The 21,606-nt window shown below is 36.5% G+C and overlaps 1 protein-coding gene across 1 annotated transcript; it reads right to left on the bottom strand.

The window, feature by feature from the left end:
* Window positions 1-1,321: 1,321 nt before the first annotated feature.
* LOC117328389 lies at window positions 1,322-5,445 on the bottom strand. Its single transcript, XM_033885921.1, has 5 exons — window positions 2,851-5,445; window positions 2,522-2,635; window positions 2,111-2,189; window positions 1,638-1,805; window positions 1,322-1,523 (listed from the first exon to the last, which is right to left on the bottom strand). Exons 1-5 carry the CDS (start codon window positions 3,019-3,021, stop codon window positions 1,432-1,434), a joined length of 624 nt encoding a protein of 207 aa, XP_033741812.1. The 5' UTR covers window positions 3,022-5,445; the 3' UTR covers window positions 1,322-1,431.
* Between the last annotated feature and the right edge of the window lie 16,161 nt (window positions 5,446-21,606).

Raw genomic sequence — 21,606 nt, forward strand, 5'->3', positions numbered from 1 at the left:
GCCTCGGAGCATATCCAGCACACCCCTAACCCCCGGTCAACAATGACATTGTCATCATCACTGAGCCACAAGTTAAGGTTTTCAAATGATTGAAGTATTGTTTTCTAGATATTTGCATCATTTTCATTCCCATAAAATTGGACCAATAGTAGCTAGTACATACCCGTCTGGAAAGACAATGCTCATGAACCTAAAATTGTTGCGTTTCTTCTGCCAACAGTATGAGGATCATTGAAGAGGGTGAATCAGCTCTTTTTTCAACATAGATGTAAGTACCATAAAGGATAACAGTTACCTTGTCCCCATAAAAACATCCTGTAAATGCAGTGTTGGGGCATTTAGCGTCCTCACGACTTATATGTCTTTGACCAAGGAAACCAGGCACAACAGTCTGGCTCAACGCTTGCAAGACGCTATGAAATGTGTGAGACACGTACTGTTTTTTGTCAGACCACACTAGACACCAATTTGAGACCATGCAATATTCGTCTTTGATTTCCCAGAAGAGAAACAAAATGGAATTGGAATAGATACGTTTAGAAAAAATATAAGTAATTTTGTTTCCTTTGTTGGTCACCCTGACGCTTCGGTGCCGAAACCACATATCCCACAATACCGCATCCCCAATTGTAAGGCTGCAATCGGTTAAAGTTTATTGTTGTGTATGGCTATGCTATGGTTGGCTTTGCTTGTCTGGCCCATTATCAAGTGACATTCCTGAAAAAATTTGTTGTGTATGAAAATTGGCTATGGTTTTCTGGCCTGTTATCAACTGACATGCCTAAAGTCTACTGTTGTGTATAACACTTGACTATGCTTGTCTGGCCTATTATCAACTGACTTGCCTAAAATATATTTGTTGTGTATAACAATTGGCTATGCTTTTCTGACCTATTATCAACTGACATGCCTAAAGTCTATTGTTGTGTATAACAATTGACTATGCTTTTCAGGCCTATTATCATATGCCATGCGGTTGAACTGTTGTTATTATATATTAACACAGTAGTAATTTAATATATATTTATCACACTTCATCTCCCCATCCACATTTTCACATTTCGTTTTACCTATTTTGTGTTTCTTCTGTCGTCCCCATTGTGTCCATGGCGATTCCAGGAAAGGGGGGGGGGGGGGGGAGGGGAAGTTACATGCATTTTCTCTCGCTATATCTACATATTACGTAACCCCTTAGTTCATGAACTTTTCCATGAGGTAATGTATGCGTATAATGCGAGCTATCAAGTAAGTTCAAAAAGTGGGTGTATAACATTTGAGTGAAAACTGTTTTGATTTACATGCATGCAACGCAACGAGAGCAAACGTGAGAAGGATTTATTTGATAACGAATACACGTGAAAAAATGAGCAACTGATCAGCAAAGACATATTATCACGTGATCTCGATCCCGCAAATTAGGTCCCGATGTCTTCAAGTCTTTGAACAAGTGTTCGGTGTTACGATTAAATCAGGGTGTTCACCCAGCTCGATGTTGTTAATCATATAAGCCATTTCTGAGAAGCCTGTAAAAAAAATATGAATACTGTTTGAAAAAAGAACGAGGATCATTTATCTGACATACAATTTTACAAAAGTTACCTAATTTACTTCAAATATCAGGAAATCGCTTTACCAACCTCCATTGTAAACACTCTGCTCTGTTTGGTAGACGGGCCAACATTGATCCACTGTCACAGCGCGCAGAATCGTGATATTATTGGATGTGACGTAATGCCACGTGTCAACGGTGATGCTCTTGTGACCAGATTGTCCTATACGATTCGTCCCTAACAGAGTGGCGTCATCTGTTATCCCCGGAAAAAAGTGATCAGGTATATTATGAAATATGAAAATTTTTATTTCTATTTTTATGGACATGTACACTAACAGTTTGTGTATATAACAGCTGATAACACACTCTTAGTGTAGAACAATAAACAACATGATTTTAGATGAAAACAACAAACTAATGGTTTTATAGTGTATAGCAGAAAACAATTTTGAACAAGAAAGATATTTTTTGTTTACTTTAACAAAGAATAGATGTTTGGCGACATACATGTAAAAGCATTGTTTACAAGTTATCCAGTGAAAGATTTGTGGTTATTACCTGGGATACACTTGTCCTGCATAAGAGCGGTGATACGATCAGTTCGACACTGCCTTCCGTCTATTTTATAGGAGATATGCTGAAAGTCATTTGAATGGCAGTTTTAGACATTGTGAGGTAATTTCGGACCGTCTATTTCGAGTCAACATCTATTTCAACGAATTTTAGCAATACCACGAATTCCCTGTTACCTGTAAGGTTATGATTATATAAATCTGAAAGGGTCACACAAAAAGGGAAGGCCAGGAGACGACAGAACACATACCGAAACTACCAGAGGTGACATCTTATTATATCACCCTTTCATCTGCCAGGTTAAGCTTTCCCGTCAACACCGTTTGTTCTGAAAATTGCAGTGGTTTCTTCACCATTAATGTTAGTTTATATTTACTATACAAAAATATCACTTACCTGGTTGTAGTACGTTAGCTCCGAGTGAACAAAAGTTACACCGCTTGGAAGTGTGACGTCAGTATCGGTTCTAGTAACGTTCAACTCGTAATCGTTGTAAAGACGGACTTTGCTCTTAAAAAGAGGTGGCCACGCCACAAAGCAGTTGCATATAAATGTTCGATTTTACGTTAATCACTTCATTCTCAAACAAAATTACTTATTTATTTATTTATCTTTTTTAATGAAATTAATAAATATTGATTTTTTTTTTAGTATGTCGAATTTTACTAAATCTCACTTTCAATTTGTATACGTTAATTTTCATTCAGATTTATGATTTTACCCACATCTACAAATGAAGTTTTTCCAGAGACAGGATCCGTGTATCCTCCAGTTACGTCCATCACACACCGGAAGTGAGACGGAACACAACATGGTCGGGCGATGACCCTACTCTGGCAGTTATGTCCAGGTACCAGCTCCGAAATGGCCAGCATCAGCCAAAGAACTAATGACATGTTTTGTTTGTAGGTGTGACAATCGACAGTATGACATTCACTGGTCTGATACACGAAAGCACTCGTTGATCTGTGAAGCCTGATAAGAATGACCGTGTTTGTTTTACACTCTAGTTCCTCATTTGGCTAGACTTGAGCTTTGGAAGTGCCCAATTGATCTATAAAATATATCAAGGGTCATGTCGATAAAACCAGACATCCTGTTTTAAAACGCAGAAATATGGCCGCTTTCTTTACATGCGTTTCATATTTTCACTCTACGTCACTGTTTTACAAAGTCATCACTCTTGGAAAATCTGGTTCTGATTGGAATACAAGAGAGTGAAGAATTCTCAGTCTGTACTTGTAACAACTGCTTTCCCTTAAGTTCACATAAATAGTCGCCATTTGGAAAACTGAATAAGGGGAATTATTTGGTACATGTACATAACCACATGACCACTTAAAAACACACACAATCACAAATAACATCACAAGCTTTCAAGAGATGCGAATTGATGAAGACTGTGGGAAAATGATCGATATCATGATCATGTAGAGAATGATTCTATGTCGGACTTAAATTTTGACGAGGCGTACCCTTCCTCAGCACAAGAACTTATTCTGATAATTTTTCAACGGTCTCCATGTAATTCTATATTTTGTATCCGTCATATTATACAATCATAGCGTGAAGTCGATATTTGGATTTATCGACCTAAGAAAATATAACATTAACCTCGGACTACGTCCTCGGTCAATATTATCTTTTCTTGGGTCGATAAATCCTGGTATCAACCGAAGCTAAAGGCTGTAATTGTTTTATTATTTTTGATAGATTGATAAATTAAAATTTAAAATATCACAAATACATTTTGTTTCTTCTTTAACATTTATTTTATTACAACAGTTTTTTTTTCCAACACAATTTAACAATATAGGTAACAATCTGAATATGATATTTTAGTATTGATGTTGACATTTTGACAATGGGACACGATTGCCACAGGTAAATTGCACAGTGAACCGAACATCTGCATGGTATTTTGTACAAGATTTTGCATTTTGTGCTCTGTCTGTGTCTAATCATTGGTTTGAGGATTGGAATGATCGAACGTGATATTTGCCAGAAATGTATCAAAATCATCATAATCATCTGTCAAAATATCTTCAAGCAATGCATTTGTTTGAGAATCAGTGATAGGTACAAGATCTGAACTACTTATATCCTAACCTACTTTCGCGGTCATTGGAACACTGGTGGCACTTGCATTACCTTTAATCCTTTTTCTGATTGTTTCAGACATCAGTCTCCTTGGCCGTTTTCGTTTTTGCGGTCCAAACGGACGGACCGGTTGGACCGGTGTTCTTTTATGAAATAAAGACGACCTGATGAGTTTATATTGTTTTCAGTCGAGCCTTGACAAAGACTCCCAAGGCCTGTATTTACATTTGCAGGTCCGTCAAGATATATGTTTGAAATATTGCATTTAAAAACTGACAAACCGATTTGTCCGAATAAACGAACAGGCCCTTTGTGTTCTCTGTTGTTTTACCTCCAAAGTTTGACAGCACTTGGTCAAGTCGTTGATTTGAAAATGTTTCAAAGTGTGTTGGGATATCTTTGTCCTTTAAATATTGACGAAAAACGTTTACGGCTGTCTTGGTAGCTCTACTAGTATTCACATCAACAGAATCGTCAGTTAATTTTTGGATTTCTGTTTCCGACTACGTTAGAAATCGCTTATCGTCTGCAAAGGCCGCCATGATGAAACGGATGTGGAAGCGAAGGCGCGTTCGAATGAGACGCCTAGACTTGCAAGCACCCTAAGTCAATATATATTTTTCACGCGCTCCAAGTCAATATCAAAATTTATAAATGGACACGAAATGCACTCCTGACTAATCCGAGTTTACAAACCAAAAAAAATAATAATTTTACTTATTTGGAGTTGGATTAAAGTTTTGATATGTCGCTTTTCTCTATTGTTCTTGTAACTACATTTCAAAAGATAAGCAAGCAAATCAAGTATTCCTTTTCTGTTGTTTGGTTGTTTTTAGATAAAGATATAAAAGTGGCATATAGTGTGTTTCTGTAATTGTTCAACGAAAGTAGAAGAAACGGATCAACAAGTATATTTTGAAAAAAAGTACAGGAATCATCCAACAAACTGTGATGAATTTAAACAATAATAATGGAATGTTATGTACTTATAATATCTAGTGTATGTACATGTATTACCATATATAGTGTATGTACAAATAATACCTATTTTATGTACATATAATACCATACCAGGTGTATGTACATATATTACCTAGTGTATGTACATATAATAACTAGTGTATTCACATATATCACCTAGTGTATGTACATATATTACCATACCTTGTGTATGTACCTACATTACTAAACCTTAGTAGTGGTGTATGTACATATATTACCACACCTAATGTATGTACATACATTACCAAACCTTAGTTGTGTATGTACATATAATACCATACCTAGTGTATGTAATACAATACCATACCTAGTTTATGTATTATAATACCATATCTAGTGTATGTCCATATACCATACCTAGTGTTGTATCATACCATACGTACCTAGTGTATGTACATATAATACCATACCTAGTGTATATATTATAATACCATACCTAGTGTATGTACATATAATACCATACCTAGTGTACGTATTAAAATACCATACCTAATGTACGTATTATAATACCATACCTAGTGTATGTATTATAATACCATACCTAGTGTACGTATTATAATACCATACCTAGTGTATGAACATATAATACCTAGTGTATGTATTATATAATACCTAGTTAATGTATTATATAATACCTAGTGTATGTATTATAATACCATACCTAGTGTATGTAATATAAAACCATACCTAGTGTATGTATTATAATACCAGACCTAGTGTACGTATTATAATACCATACCTAGTGTATGAACATATAATACCTAGTGTATGTATTATATAATACCTAGTTAATGTATTATATAATACCTAGTGTATGTATTATAATACCGTACCTAGTGTATGTAATATTAAACCATACCTAGTGTATGTACATATAATTATATTTCAAATATAAGACACTGTCACAAACAGCACGTGTCGGTACGTCAGTAACTTTCAGTACAATCATTACAGATAACAAACATGTCAATGAGAACAACATATTTTCACTGATAACGAGGGAATCAAGTATGCCCTGATGACGTCATTAGCAGAGAAATCAGGTCAAGAGTATGATATCCACAAAAGTCAGCTTAGCAAAATCACTTTACAGCCATCATAAGATTTATTATTTATGTTCAGACTCGCGTTTGACTGAAAAGTTGGGTAGAATAGTCCTTCACTACAAATCTAATGTAACCATCACAAGATCAATTTACAGCCATCATAAGATTTATTATTTATGTTCAGACTCGCGTTTGACTGAAAAGTTGGGTAGAACAGTCCTTCACTACAAATCTAATATAACCAACACCATAATGCATTCAAAAACAACAAAAATCACTGCACATTGGATAATTTGCTTTTACAATAATAATCACACCATAACGACGCCTTGGAAATATGATGGCAAACTGATAACTTAACTGAAATAAGATGAGTTTAACTTATTATTTCATATATTACTTGATAACGTTTTAATCATTATCTGACTCTCTAAACAAAATCCAGCAGCACACCCCACCCGGTCACATTATACTGACAACGGGCTAACCAGTCGTCCCACTCTTAATATGCTGAGCGCTAAGCAGGAATAGCAACTACCATTTTTAAAGACTCTGGTATGTCTCAGCCAGGGGACAGAACCCAAAGCCTTCCTCACAGGGGCGAACGCTCAACTAAAGGCCAAAAGTGAGTCATTGTCAAGGGAGACATTAGGAAGAAGAAGGCTGTTAAGAAAGAGAAAAGATAAGATCCCAAATTTAGTCGCCTCTTACGATCATGCAAAGGGGGCAGCAGGTACAATTCTTACGCCCTACCTGCAGGGCAGTCCCTTAGTTTAGGTAATGGATCAAGGAAAGCGCAATAACCCTTGCAAAAATTAGTCATGCGGAACAAAAGTCGAAATTGATCTGTAGCTACTCAAAACTAAGTTACATACAATCTTCGGGAAACTGAGTGGACGGACCGGCAGACTGACAGACAATCGAACGGTGAGGAAACCTGCAGTCCCTGAGGTGACGAGGCTTTCTGCGTATGAATGAAATACATATAGCACGTGCGCGCATGCAAAAGCGCAATTTCATATAGCTCAGAAGCCATCTATTGACAGGTAGTAATGACTCTCAGTGCATACAAAGCCTAGTCACCTCGGTTACTGTTTTACATATTGTAGTCAAATTATTCTGCCTCATATGTTCAAACACTGATGATGAATGTATAAGTCGCGTCCTTTCTATTCTGATTCTAACGGAGTGAAGATGTACATTTTCATGTCCATAGTGTCTGAAGACATTCAAAGGCATATCAAGAAGCAACATTCAGGTGAACGAGGAGACCAGAAGAACCGAAAAAACCGAGAGAGCCGGGATCGATGATAGCAGCGGGAGTAACGCAATTTACTCAGCAGCCACATATGACAATGAGCAAAGGACCTGAAGAATCAGAACAGTTCCGGTTTGAGTATCTATTTACGATGATTGTCGGGACCGACATCATGTGGCAAGACATATTTCGTGACGACTCTGTTACAGGATAGTTTTTTTATAATCAACCCAATCCAGATAGGACTATATGGTTGTGGAAACGATGACAACCGTTGTATGACGTAATCAACAGACCGCCTGACCAAAAATGGAATTTTTGCAAGGACTACCTTAAGACCTCGAGAATGATCAATCCGTTTAGGACAATCGCAACAAAAGATAGGCAATTCAATAACCCAAGAAATTGTCACTATTTGGCGCCTTTTGATAATCCCTGGCAGGAAATCATTACTCTGGCACGATGTTTCCCAAAAAGGACAACACTATGCACCGTTTCGAACAGGCAACCAACATCCACTACGCATTTATACAGGTGGGAACATACCACAGAAAATCTGAGCCTGTGCACAAACGTTTTTGACGGTAAAGTGAAGAGTTCCTACAAAACAAGAGACTAACGAACCTCATTTTGTCGAAAACAGTTTAAAGGGCAGACGTTAGGTAACAGATGTAACCATAGTATATGTCACAGGATACAGGCCAGAAATGTTAAAATGTTCATATCCTCCATTTTCTTAAGCTCTGCTTTAACCTCGACACGGAGTAAATGAGGAATGCGTCGCGGCGTCTGTACTCCCGGTAATACCGATTCATCAATTTCAATTTTGTGTTCTGGTAAAAAGCCGGTAGCTTTGAATAAAGCATTGTGTTCGTCTTTGATTTCAGTAAGTGTAGGTATTCTCTTCGTCGTGCACACACGCTTAATTAAGCCAAAGTCAACACTTCTTTGTGGACATAACACTGGAATAGTGTCATTATCTACAACATGCACTGAAATGACGTGATATTTTCCATGTAGACATATGGCGACATCAGCTTTGCCGACAGTTTTAATGCGATGATCTGTGTACGACAAAAGATTTGCCTTGGTTTTATGGATTCTGCTAATTCCGGCTTTTACACACAGAGTCTTTGAAATAAACCTTTTCTTTGTTTTGATCTGCATTAACAAACCATTCCGACTCATTGTTCGATGACAATGGTTTTACTTCATTCTGCACTGTACCTTTGAAGAACGTGTTTGAGTTCGAGTGTTCACTTGAACAGTCATACTTCAGTGTGTGTACTTTGTCGTGTAAACATATGTGTTTAACGGTGGAGATGGTTATATTTCCCGTATGTAGCTCAATAGGCTGCACAATGTTTTTGGCCACGCTTGTGCGATTTCCCAAAGCATTTACATGATCTCAAAGTAAACAGTTTTTGTGACGCGTTTGGTTGTACTTTTGGTTGAAAGGATTTCTTCGTTGGTTTGTCATGGTTACTTATCTGTCTCGCGCCGTGTTTTGATGATTTCATGGCGTGAACAGCTTTCTCATCGGACAGTTCTTTTAACTGTACCTCGCTAGCTTTCAATGCTCTACAAATATATATGCGTTTTTGTAACGTTAAGTCTTTCTCTTTTCGAAGTCTTGACCGAACAGTATCATTCCTAACATCACACACGATGCGGTCACGAATGAGCCATTCACGTAGCGTGTCGAATTCACACATGGAAGATTTGTATATCAGATTGGTCACGTACGCATCAAATTTCTCTTCATCTCTTTGATTACGAGTGAAGAAAATGTAACTTTTCATAAGCGACGATTTGAGTTTATCATCCACATTTGCCCACGAAAAAGTGTTATATAATTCTAGAGAGTCCGAGCCGACCACGTGGAAGAAAGTCATAGACCTTACTTTATCATCTTTCTTGTCTTTTCCGCTCGCTGCCTCGTAAATCTCATATTGCTACTTGAATCAGCTAAATCCGCTAAATTCCCTGCCGAAGGAGTAGAGCCACAAAGGGCAAAAAAAACGGCCCTTTTGTAAATTTTCATAAAAGTGTAGCATATTAATCAATGATACTTCAACTTATTCAATCCGAAATTTTATGTCATTTCGATGAAGGGTTTTGTTTTATTGGACTTTCAAATACACCCACTCATTTGCATAAAACAGAAAAATGTTTTTTTCGACGTGATCTTTTGCGACGTCATTTTTGCTCGGTCATCATTTTACGTCATGGTATATATGTACAAATGGAATATACAAAATGATGATACCTACGACTCTGTTTTAATATTATATTTTAATATTGACATAATTTAATATGCATTGAAGAAAATACACGGTCACACAAAAACACTTGCTTTTCTTTTATGTTTGTACTCTTCCAGAAATCTTCATTTAAAATCATTACATCTTGATGCAGAATGGAAAATCCAAAAAGACACACATATATATCCAATACAAATTGTTAGATTTCTCCGCAAATTGAACTAGAATTGATGCAAGTGGCCTAGTGTCTTTTCCATATTTACGAACAAATATTTTTTTAATAAAAATAATAGTTTTCTAGCTAGTATGAGTTCAAACTCTGGTTAACACTATTACGGAGAGTTCAAACTTGTCAAATGAAGAACGTAAAGTAAGTTGTATTTTTTCAGCAAACTCCATTGAAATCTTGCGACGACCGGCCCAGTAAAAATGCCAAGACTTTGATCAACAGAGGCGTTTAGGTTTTCAGATTATATGCGAGATCATTTAGTACGTCTGTGACAAAATGAAACATCAATATATGCCATATATTTTACCGTCAATTAATGTTTTTACCAAAACAATGCACCTCGCACGAGACAGCTGATTGCAAATTAAGGCCCTAACAATGTATAAAAAAACATGTGATATCTGTTCCCGGGTTGTACAGCAAACCAAGACATCATCCGCGAATTTCAACTTTAGTGATTCCTAAGCATTTTGATTATTTATTAATTAATTTCGACTGGACATCTCATAATTATTGCCAATCAATGTACTACCTTTAAACCAGCGCTCTCACGCTAAATAGGCAAGTTGAAAGGATCGACCGCGCGGTCATGCTGAGTGATGTGAAAACGGGTGTCCCAATTAGAGATGGATAATTTTGCAGGTATCAGATAAATTTGGTAGATAGTATGACTGGACAATTTAAAAGCAGTGTTTATTTTTGACCTAATTGTACCAACATATATCACCTATTTTTACAGTACGCTAGCGCTAAATCATATATGCAACAAGTTATGTTGACTATGTTTTCAATATGTTAAACAGACCATTCATTACACTAATATTTGACAGTTTCCGTTTCAAATAAAACATCTAACCATGCAGAGACTCAACATTTATGTCTCTATTTAGCCTAATACAAGTATGTCTAAACTTTTGTGTCAAATGAAACATGTACTTTTTTTAGGGCAAAGAGCTACACAATGGCCGAGCGGCTTCGGGATTAATTTACGGTAACTATCATTACTATCACGAAATGAAGAAAGTTTGAATTGACACTGCCTCACTTTTTGCCTTCAGTTAAGCGTTCGCCCCTGTGAGGAAGGCTTTGGGTTCTGTCCCCTGGCCGAGACATATCAGAGTCTTTAAAAATGGTAGTTTGGTTTGGTTTGTTTTGTTAAACGTTCCGGCCTATCACAAGGAGACTTAACACGAACATACCGCAGCCTCCCATAACTCACATACGCACTCACCACACGCATGCATGTCGCACGCACGGGATATCGTCCTTAAATGACCTTAGCTGCTAATAGGACGTTGAACAAAATAAACCAAACCAAACCGAATGTACTATTTTTGCGTGTCGGGATGCGGACTATCAAAAGAGTACATAGAACTATGTGAAAAACTAAATGCTTGTTGCCAATAGTTTACGTAAGGGTTCTTTTTTTATTTATCTAAGAATTTTATTGAGAAGACATAGTCAATATTACAACATTTAAAAAATATTAACATGCTATAAATGAATAATGGATGTGAAATATTGAAATGAAACATTACCATTCAGTAGATGTAATGTATTCTATATTGCGGTGGCTGATTTGTGCCATTTCGTTATTTCATCTTTTCGCCCCGAAAAGACAAAAATGAAATATCTAAATTCTCGTTCTTTCGTCTTTTCGCCCCGAAAAGACGACAAGTCATACGCGAAAAGACAAAATTTATGCACGCGGATTAGCGACCTTAATTCTCGTCTTTTCGGGTTTAAAAATCTCGTCTTTTCGCACCTAAAACACAAAATTTAACAAACCTTCATTCTCGTCTTTTCGCACCTAAAACACAAAGTTTAACAAACCTTCATTCTCGTCTTTTCGCCCCGAAAACACGAAAATTAACGAAAAGACGAGAATTAAGGGTGCTGTTTTTGACCATTCGTTTTTGCTACAATTTTATATTGACAACACGGGGATTGTATCGTTTATTTTCGATGCATGGTTTACACATATAAAAGTAACAATGTGATCAACTGTCGCTAAATCTAGACCAGTATAAATACATATGATGCAGCTGATAAGGTTTGTTACATTATAAACAACTAACATATATACATATAGATATACAAAGCACCTATTTCCCCTAAATGACTATAGACTCGACTGTAATCAATATACTAATCAAAGTTCAACACGACAGGTCATTCTGGTCGGACTTTTATATTTATGTAATACACCATTACTGAGTAATACTCCTATACCCACAGCTGACACAGGTGATATCTTCACGGGATTCGAGGTAGGCGATTCACTTATATCGAAGATAATCATACTAACTCATGAATACAAATTGTAATATAGTTTTAACTTCCCTATTTTCAGTTCATTTGCGATATGTCATACGAAAAACCTAGAGCATTTGGGTAGAAGAATCTAATACGATGTTACTCTGCGGGTGAATATACGTTCGATGGTGGTTTAAAGAGTATTTATTTGTTCAAAATGATGATAAGACAATCCATCAACAGAGAATAACAGAATTCAGAAAGAAGTACTTATGTACTTTTATTAATCTGTCTTCTCTTTTGTGACAGGCATGACAAACAAAGGATGTCATGGAGAGCCACAGACGTACATCTTGTATGTACATGGCTCAACATGACTCCAGGCCCGTAGGTTGTAAAATCAGCAGAGAAAAGATAATACTGTCGTTATAATAGTAAAACAGTAATAATAGTAATATCAATAAGTAAAATGATAACAATAATGTAGTTGAATAGGAGAGAAAACATTGGAACGAGAAGGGGTAGAAGGTTAGGAGGGGGCGGGGGTGGAAGTGGTGGACTAAATTTCTTGAAGGAGTAGAGTACAACACAAACTCGTAAAGTAGCGACAGCTATAGATTTAGACATGATAAATAGCCACATGTTCTCAAACATGTAGATATACCTGTGCTTTATGTATAATTTAAAACCATTACACAAGTATGAGCTGACAGCGCCATTCGGCAAACATCGGCAGAATCCGGTACTCTGCATCTAGTATCTACATGTGACACGTAGATATGGTGACCCGGAATATGATAATGTTTTCCTAATGCTGCCCGTACGAGTTCAAAGCTGTATACGTATGCATATATATGAAACCAGCGGAAAGTTAATAAAATGTGTTCATGTGATTCGCTGAAGTTGTATCATAGCTCAAACAGTAGGACTGTTTTGTTTCAATATCCATTATTTCAATTCCATATTTTAGTTTCATTTACATCGTCCTTATCATGACACAATATATATCATACAATACATATCACACAATACATATCAAACAATACATAAGCGGGGATGTCTATCGGATATTGCTAATGATCATTGTCTTATACTTCCCGTTTTTATACGCTGTACTGTACATGTATAATTACATCTTCAAAATCAATGATTTTCATGTCCTTCACTTCTATTTTATTTTAACAGACAAGCCACTGATCCAGTTTAGATATGAATGGATAGTTAACGATACTATTTGTATAGACGCACCACCATGGCTACAACAGGCAACAAAAAGGACAAAACCTTTCCCATGCAAATTATTTCTATGAATGTAAACGGTCCGAATGCCGGGAAGGGTTCTGCTAGCAGTAGGAGGAAATATTTTGCTGACGTTGTTTTGGCTAACAAGCCACACATCCTCCTGATACAAGAATTTCAATGGAAAAGGATTCGAGGGAAGACTTGGGAAGCCACCCCTTTACCTGATCAATATGCATACACTGGCAACGAGCAAGCTAGTGTTTTATATGATACCAGTGTTTTAAATGATACCAATCATGTTCTTAAAACATTAAAACAAAGAGACTTACAGGCACCTTTGGATAATCTAAAAAGAACGGGAAAAGTATCAAATGACTTTTCGCCTTTCGCACGTGCCTGTATCAGAGTTTTGGAGCCAAAAGAACAAAACTCTTCAGATGCATTCAAAATCCTCATTGTGTCATGGCACGGTGTATATAAATGTACGGACGAAGAAAAGCAGGAGCAGTTCGAAAACCTAAAAGTGTATTTGGCGGAGCTGTCTGCAAAAGAAGGTGCTGCTATTCTTTTGGGTGGTGATTTCAATTTCGACATTTCCCAAATCGAAATTCGTCCCTCCGATGATTTTATCTTGCATGAGTATACACCATCAGCGCGACGAGGAGGAAAGGTCATAGATTATTTTATGACTTCTTCAGAATTGGATCTTACAGATGTAAAGCATATCGACCTTGCCGAAATGAGAGACCCAGAAACAGCACTTGACCCGTACAACGTGCTGGATCACGATCCAGTTTCCGCTACTGTGGCCAGGAGGACACCAATTGAGGATAAGACTATACCAGTGCGTATGTGTGTTTTGGAAGGCTGCGTTTTGTTGGTGTTAAGTCTCCTTGTGATAAGCTGGATGATAATAAGATGATAATAAAGATGTTTGACAGACAAAATAACATGCTTTCATGTGCCGTCACAGACTTTCAAGGTGAAATGAGGTCGTGTTTAATGACGTTTTGGAGACAATAACTTATATTTTGAACGAGTTGGTAAACACCAGCAAAGAGTTTTTAATTGAGCAAACGTTCGAGCTAAAGAAGGAAATCGGTGCAATACATAATAAGGCGAAACAGCAAGTCCATGTATCTGCAGAAAATTCAAGCCAATCTGATTGAGGGTTTTATAAGGATTAAACTGCACAATAGTACACGTTTGTTTGCAAAGCTCTAGCATCTATATCGACCATAGACACCAAAAAAGACAGTTTAATGCTTATCAATTTTCCTGCGTAAATTATCTGAAATTAAATATGAAAATATCGCTTTATCATTTTGAATATCAATTGATTGATAAGTAATAAGAACAGAATTTATTTTAAACTTACATTTATTTCAAAACTTAAGTCTTTAAGTTCAAGGGAGGACATTGGTATATTCAACCATATATGACCATTTCATGGATAACGTATTTAGTTATGTGTGTGAGACAATGTATAGTGACGTCACAAATTATTTCATAGGATTGTTATACCAACAGAATCGAAATTCGTCTTACATGTAGTTTTGCAAAGAATAAATTTGGTAGTTTTAAATTCTCCAAAATAGAAGTTCTATCATAACCAATTTCTTACACTCATAAATCTGTTATATGGAATTTAATTAACTTGTCTTTGACACATAATTAATACCATTCTTTGCATACACCCAATAAAGGAATTTCGTGGTATACACCAAATAAAATTACTCGTTTAAAAAGCCTTTATTTCGGGAAAACAACTGTGATTTATTTCATTGTATGTCAATTTCTAGCGGTTTCGTGCTGGTCATGAAATTTGGATACGTCACATGTATGTTTGTGTTGTATTTAAAAACAATTTAAAGATACAGGAAATTATCTAAATATTCATTTATACACTTCTTATTTAAAACAAAGGTTTTCACATGCGTATTTCCGTACAAATAAATCATTACCGTAACGATATCGTCATTACCGCAACGCTAACGGCGTTCCGGTAATGACAAGTTTCGGTAATGACTTTTTTGTTTATTTCTTGTGATATAAGCGATAAAAAGTTCGTGAGGTGGGAAATTTGAACACATAAAATAAACTTGCACCACAATATCTTACTACCAGGGAATTATTACACTAATGTCCCTTCACAGTTGTAAAAATGGTAACGTTCGGTAATGACAAAGAGAAAACCTACGACTTGGATTTGAAATACTTACAATCACAATCCTCGCTGGGAACTTCCGCCGCCATGTGCTCGCTTGGTTGACATTGAAAAGATAACTCGACCTTCGTTTTGGCTGAAGTGTACGTCGCATATAAGAGTTACCTCCCTTCGTATGCGGCATTAAAGCAATATCGTTTCGGTAATGACAAAAACTTGTGACACCAAAATTTGAACAGAAATCGACACTTTTTCAAGAAACTCAAACCGTCAAGATTTACCCAAGTAGTGAATAGTACACATATTTACTTAAGACATTTTGCGACTCAAAAAAATTGACAATATTTGATGAAGTTTTAATTTTATGGATGTTTAATTTTCTATACGTCGACCTTGTGACACGTGGAATTTCAACATTTATCACAATATTTTAGTCTTTTATTATTTTTCAACTTGCTATTCGTTATTATTTGTTAATCACCCATACATTTCATGCTTCTTACATTATCAATCTGTTTTCCGTGGTCTCTACAAGTTTTTATTAACGCTGGTATACTTAATTGTTTTCACGGACACGAAATATACCGTAATGGTAGAATGACCCACATGCGTTTAATGCATTTTTCTGCCTCAACTCTACTGTCGATGATTATAATGCGGAACTTCCATCCACTAACAATAATGAACCCATGCTTACTCGAATATATATTGAAGGAAATGACATTATCTCCGTTTTATGTAATCTTGACTGATCTAAGGCAGTTGGACCTGCTCTTTTAAAGCCATGACTCTTTAAAGAAGCAGCAGTTATTTTGTGCTATCCCTTCAAACTATATTTAATAAGTCTTTAACCACTTCGTCTTTTCCTTGTAACTGGATATTAGCTAATGATGCCCCAGTGTTCAAGAAAGACAACCCTTTACTTCTCAACAACTATCAACATATATAGTTAGTTGCTATTCTAGATAAGGTTATGGAAAGATGTGTATGTACATATCGATAACTTAATTATTGATCATTCTCTATTATCACCTTCCCAATCTGGATTCAGGGCTGGCGACTCTACAATAATCAGCTACTTGCCATTAGTAACGACATCTATTCGGCATTAGATAAAAGTAAGGAAATAAGGATGATTTTCTGTGATATCAGCAAAGCCTTCGAAAAAGTATGGCATACAGGACTGCTTTTTTAAATTACGCAAATTAGATATCGGAGGAGTTTATTATCTTGGTTTAAAGTTATTTAATTTATCGGAAGCAAAGAGTTGTAAAAAAATAATACAACCTCTTGAGTGGAGGGTAGTTCGTGCTGGTGTTCCCCAGGGGTCAATGTTAGGTCCTTTGCTCTTTTCGATTTTTATTAATGATATTTGACGGTATCAGTGCTAAAATAAAGGTATTTGCTGACGACACTTCATTTTTTACTATTGCAGATACTCCTCAGTGTGCAGATTTGATGAATAACAGTTTAAGAAAAAAAAAACATGCCTGGTCAGCAGGTAGGCCGTAAAAATTGTACCTGCTGCCCCAATTGCATGACCGTAAGAGGCGTCTAAATTTGGGATCTTATCGTTTCTCTTCTTTTTGAACTTTCTTCTTCCCAATGTCTCCCTTGACAATGCCTCACTTTTGGCCTTTACTTGAGCGTTCGCCGCTGTGAGGAAGGCTATGGGTCATGTCCCCGGGCTGAGACATACCAGAGTCTTTACAAATGGTAGTGCTACTCCTGCTTAGCGCTCAGCATATTTGGAGTGGGACGACTGCTTCGCCCGTTGTCAGTATAATGTGACGGGGTGGGGTGTGCTGCTGGGTGTATCCGACAGTATAGTTAAGTGAGGTAGCACTATAAATCGGCAAAAGTTCCGCCCTATCACAAGAAGACTTAACACGAACATACTGCAGCCTCCCAAAACACACATACGCACCCACCACACACATGCATGTCGCACGCACGGGAGGCCGTCCTTAAATGACCTTAGCTGTTAATAGGACATTAAACAAAAAACCCCAAACCAAACCAAACCCTTGAGAATATTCAACTCGAAGCTGTAAGAATTATAACAAGGGGTACCTAACTTACAAGTCATCATAAAATGATTTTTGGCCTTACTACCCCATACCTTTCAATTTTACTTCCACGGCGCAGAAACGACACCCACCAATATAACACGTGTTGCAGATAATCTAAGCAACGTATTATGTAAAACAAACTTGTTCCCCTTCCTCTATTGATCAATTTACTCTCCCTCAGAAATTAAAAATAATCCTTCCGTAAGTAACTTGAAAAACTCCTTTCAACATTTTCTCATAACCCCCTTATTATAATTATGGGAAGCGTTTGGATCAGATACATCATGCTAGATTGAAGATGAACTGTAGCTCCTTAAATGCCCATTTATTTGGCATAACCTTTTCGATAGTCCTCAGTGTTCATTTAATAGGCGCATGAAACCACTGAACATGTTTTACTCTTGTTCAAATTATACTGATATAAGAAATGAGTGTTTTGCGAATTTATTCGAAAACTATACTTTTAACATGCTCTTGTACGTTGATCCAAGTTTATTTATTGATGTCAACAACAACATTTTCCGCTGTATTCATCTTTTTATATATAAAACTAAACGATTAGTTAATTAACAGTGCTGTAACCCGAGCCCCAGCAACCAGGAATCGTATGATACGATTTAGATGATACACACATTATTCTGACAACGGGAAAGCCAGTAGTCCAACTCCCAAAATGCTGAGCACTAAGCATGAGTAGAAACTATCATTTTTAAAGACTCTGGTATGTCTCGGCCAGGGGACAGAACCCAAAGCCTTCCTCACAGGGGCGAACGTTCATCTGAAGGCCAACAGTGAAGCATTGTCAATGGAAACATTAGGATGAAAAAGTTGTTCAGAAAGAAAAGACAAGATTCCAAATTTAGTCGCCTCTTACGATCATGCAATGGGGAGCAGCAGATACAATTTTTTTTTTTTTTTTTTTGTTTAAAGTCCAGGGTCATTTAAGGACGCGCCAGGTTTTGGAGGTGGAGGAAAGCCGGAGTACCCGGAGAAAAACCACCGGCCTACAGTCAGTACCTGGCAAGTGCCCAACGTAGGTTTCGAACTCGCAACCCAGAGGTGGAGGGCTAGTGATAAAGTGTCGGGACATCTTAACCACTCGGCCACCGCGTCCCCTGCAGCAGATACAATCCTTACGTCCTACTCGCAAGGCAGCTATCATCCGAGACACGTCCATTTTCAAAGTTGTTTTGGCCAAGGTGTCTTCATCCCTATACCCGCTTTAGATGTGTCTTTCAAGGTATTATCGATGCAATTTTTGAGCTCCAAAAAGTCCTTGTCCTAAAAAAAGATGCATTATATTATATATATATTGTTCCCCTTCCTTTCAAGATACCTCTGTACAGCAGACGTGCATCCATAGAGAATGTAACTTCGTTCGATAATCTATTATTAATATGCAACCATTGGATATATTCCATAAATTATATCAAATATAGAAATAAGTATTAAAAATAGCGCGTCTTCACCAAGAATTGAACTCGCAGCCAAGGGTTAAATGGCCACTCACACTTACCTTCAGGAGGGTTTTCCATCAGTTTCAATAGGAACCAATTGCGTTGACTCATTTTCTGTTGAAATAGCAGTCCCAACAGAAAAGCTTATCATATATCGCTTGAATAAACATCGCCATTAATACTCATCTGATATTAATCAGATACGAATCGTTTTGCTTGAATATGTATCATTATACATACCTAATTATTTTATACTTCATTACTTAATAAAAAAAAATAGTAAAAATATCCTAAAATTGAAAAATGAGTAAAAAAACAAATGAAAATGTTGTTAAGATTAGATGAAAAACAGTTAAGAATTGAACGAGAAGTTCGTTGTGATCAGAACAATATTATATGTATTATAATATCATAACAGTCATACCTGAATCATAGTAATGATTATAGGTACCACCCATCTCTGACGGCCCTGCCTGGTCCAACATGAACGTGAACATCAATTGCTTCGGTTAATGTTTTTAGAATCGAGATTTTTCACAATCAGGAACGTCAGAAAAAATGTTTTGTGCTATGAACATGTCCTCGTTTTTCCTTTCATGTATGTATTTCTAATATTAGTCCAACTATTGACTCATTAGTCTATCCGAATAGTACTCTGCCTCCATTTTCCTTTACTTGTAATTCGATACTAAAGGAACTAACTTCCGCTCGTGCAATGTGCATGAAGAAAATCAACCAATCATAAGTTCAGAATATATATTGAATTTTGTAACAAAAATATATGAAATATATATATTATTCTACTGTGACTAAAACTCACTAGGCGCCTACCCATAGTCGAATACGCCACACACGAACCATTCGGCTAATTTTGAACATTATATATTATTTTGAATATTATATATACTTCCGTGAATTTTGTTATTTTTTCTTTGTAAATCGTCTGCCTTTGTTCGGGCAGACTAAGCTTGTTCGTTGTGATTAGTGTATGTGTTGTTGACACTGTTTTATTATAGTTCATGTCTTATCCAATTACCCCCATGCTTATAATATTGTACTTCGTTTCACTGATACTGAATACACATTATTTTAAATAGCACACGAGCCTTTGAGTCGTTTTTGTTCAATATGTACCACATATTATTTAGCAAAAGATTTCGATGTCCACACAGCTCGGCGACACTCAGCAGGCAAAACGTTACTGATTGGTTTACCAATCGGTGTGCATTACCAGTTTGAATAAAAACGTTTGACGGATAGTATACGTGTAGGTTTTCAAGTAGGCGGGGTTTAACCTCCTAAGTCGTTTAATAAATAGAAAAATAAGAGTGAACATAAGTCCTGGGGTCTCGCGGATAGGTATACATGTACCCATGATACAGGAATACGTCAATTGGAGTGGGTTTTTTTCTCGGATCATGCATAACATTAATGACAGATCAATTATCCCAAAGTGAGGGAGTATACCTTAGGGAAACTTGAAGTGAGTACCAGTGTTCACCAACAGAATTTGTTATGCGAAGTCCTACCCATCTTACCTTCTTCAAACCTCTTTTATTTTTAGGACATTGGAATTGTTATTGTTGAGCTTTAAGATATCTATGACGCCGATCGAAACGAGATAAATAAAATTCAAGATTTTTTTTTAAATCGTGTTGAAGATACTGCAATAATATTTATATCGAGGAACTATTCGTCCTGTGATACAGGGCCCACTGGCCAAGTCCAATCTAATATGCTGACAACGACATTTGTCACAATACAATGTCATATACTCAATATCTAAAATGCCGACAATGGCAGATGTAGTCGTAGTCACCCAAGTACGGGTGCGTATCATACATTGTACGTACTCATACGAGCTAGACCAAGTGTTGACTAATCCTATTATAGCCACGCAAAGCCGAACAAACACCCTCGCTTAGAGTAATCAGCTCGTCACATATAAGCACAACACTTATAATGATATAGATGTAAGAATCACCCCGGCAAGAAAACAATCGTAGATCAGTATTACTAACTGAAATATAATTACCAATAGACATATTTCTAAAATACAAATAACATAACTATATTTGATAATATGTAGTTTATTTGGTAGGCCTTACTGGTTCCTCGACATAACGCCGAGGCCACAGACGGGGACATTTATATAAGATATAAAAACATTTGTATTAACTATGTACTGCATGATTCATTGGAATGTAAATTTTATTACTACTTATTTTGCGTTGACCGTTTTGTCGATAAGTCCGCGGTATAGCTAATAAAGATAGAATATAGTCTTTAAAATGTTATTTAAAAGATAAGTATGTAAAAATGATATCAAGTAAAGTTGGTATACTGTAGATAATAAAAATCTTTAAAATGAAATTTCTAACAAAAAGA

The sequence above is a fragment of the Pecten maximus genome, chromosome 1 (genome assembly GCF_902652985.1).
Source record: "Pecten maximus chromosome 1, xPecMax1.1, whole genome shotgun sequence".
In the NCBI taxonomy this organism is placed as follows: domain Eukaryota; kingdom Metazoa; phylum Mollusca; class Bivalvia; order Pectinida; family Pectinidae; genus Pecten; species Pecten maximus.

What these genes read in the sequence shown, in the direction of transcription:
- LOC117328389 (XM_033885921.1), bottom strand. Translation starts at nt 3,021, where the DNA reads ATGTCATTAGTTCTTTGGCTGATGCTGGCCATTTCGGAGCTGGTACCT. An exon ending in GAAAAACTTCATTTGTAGAT is followed by an intron (nt 2,636 to 2,850) that starts GTGGGTAAAATC and finishes CCTCTTTTTAAG; the next exon opens with AGCAAAGTCCGTCTTTACAA. An exon ending in GCAGAGTGTTTACAATGGAG is followed by an intron (nt 1,524 to 1,637) that starts GTTGGTAAAGCG and finishes TTTTTTTTACAG; the next exon opens with GCTTCTCAGAAATGGCTTAT.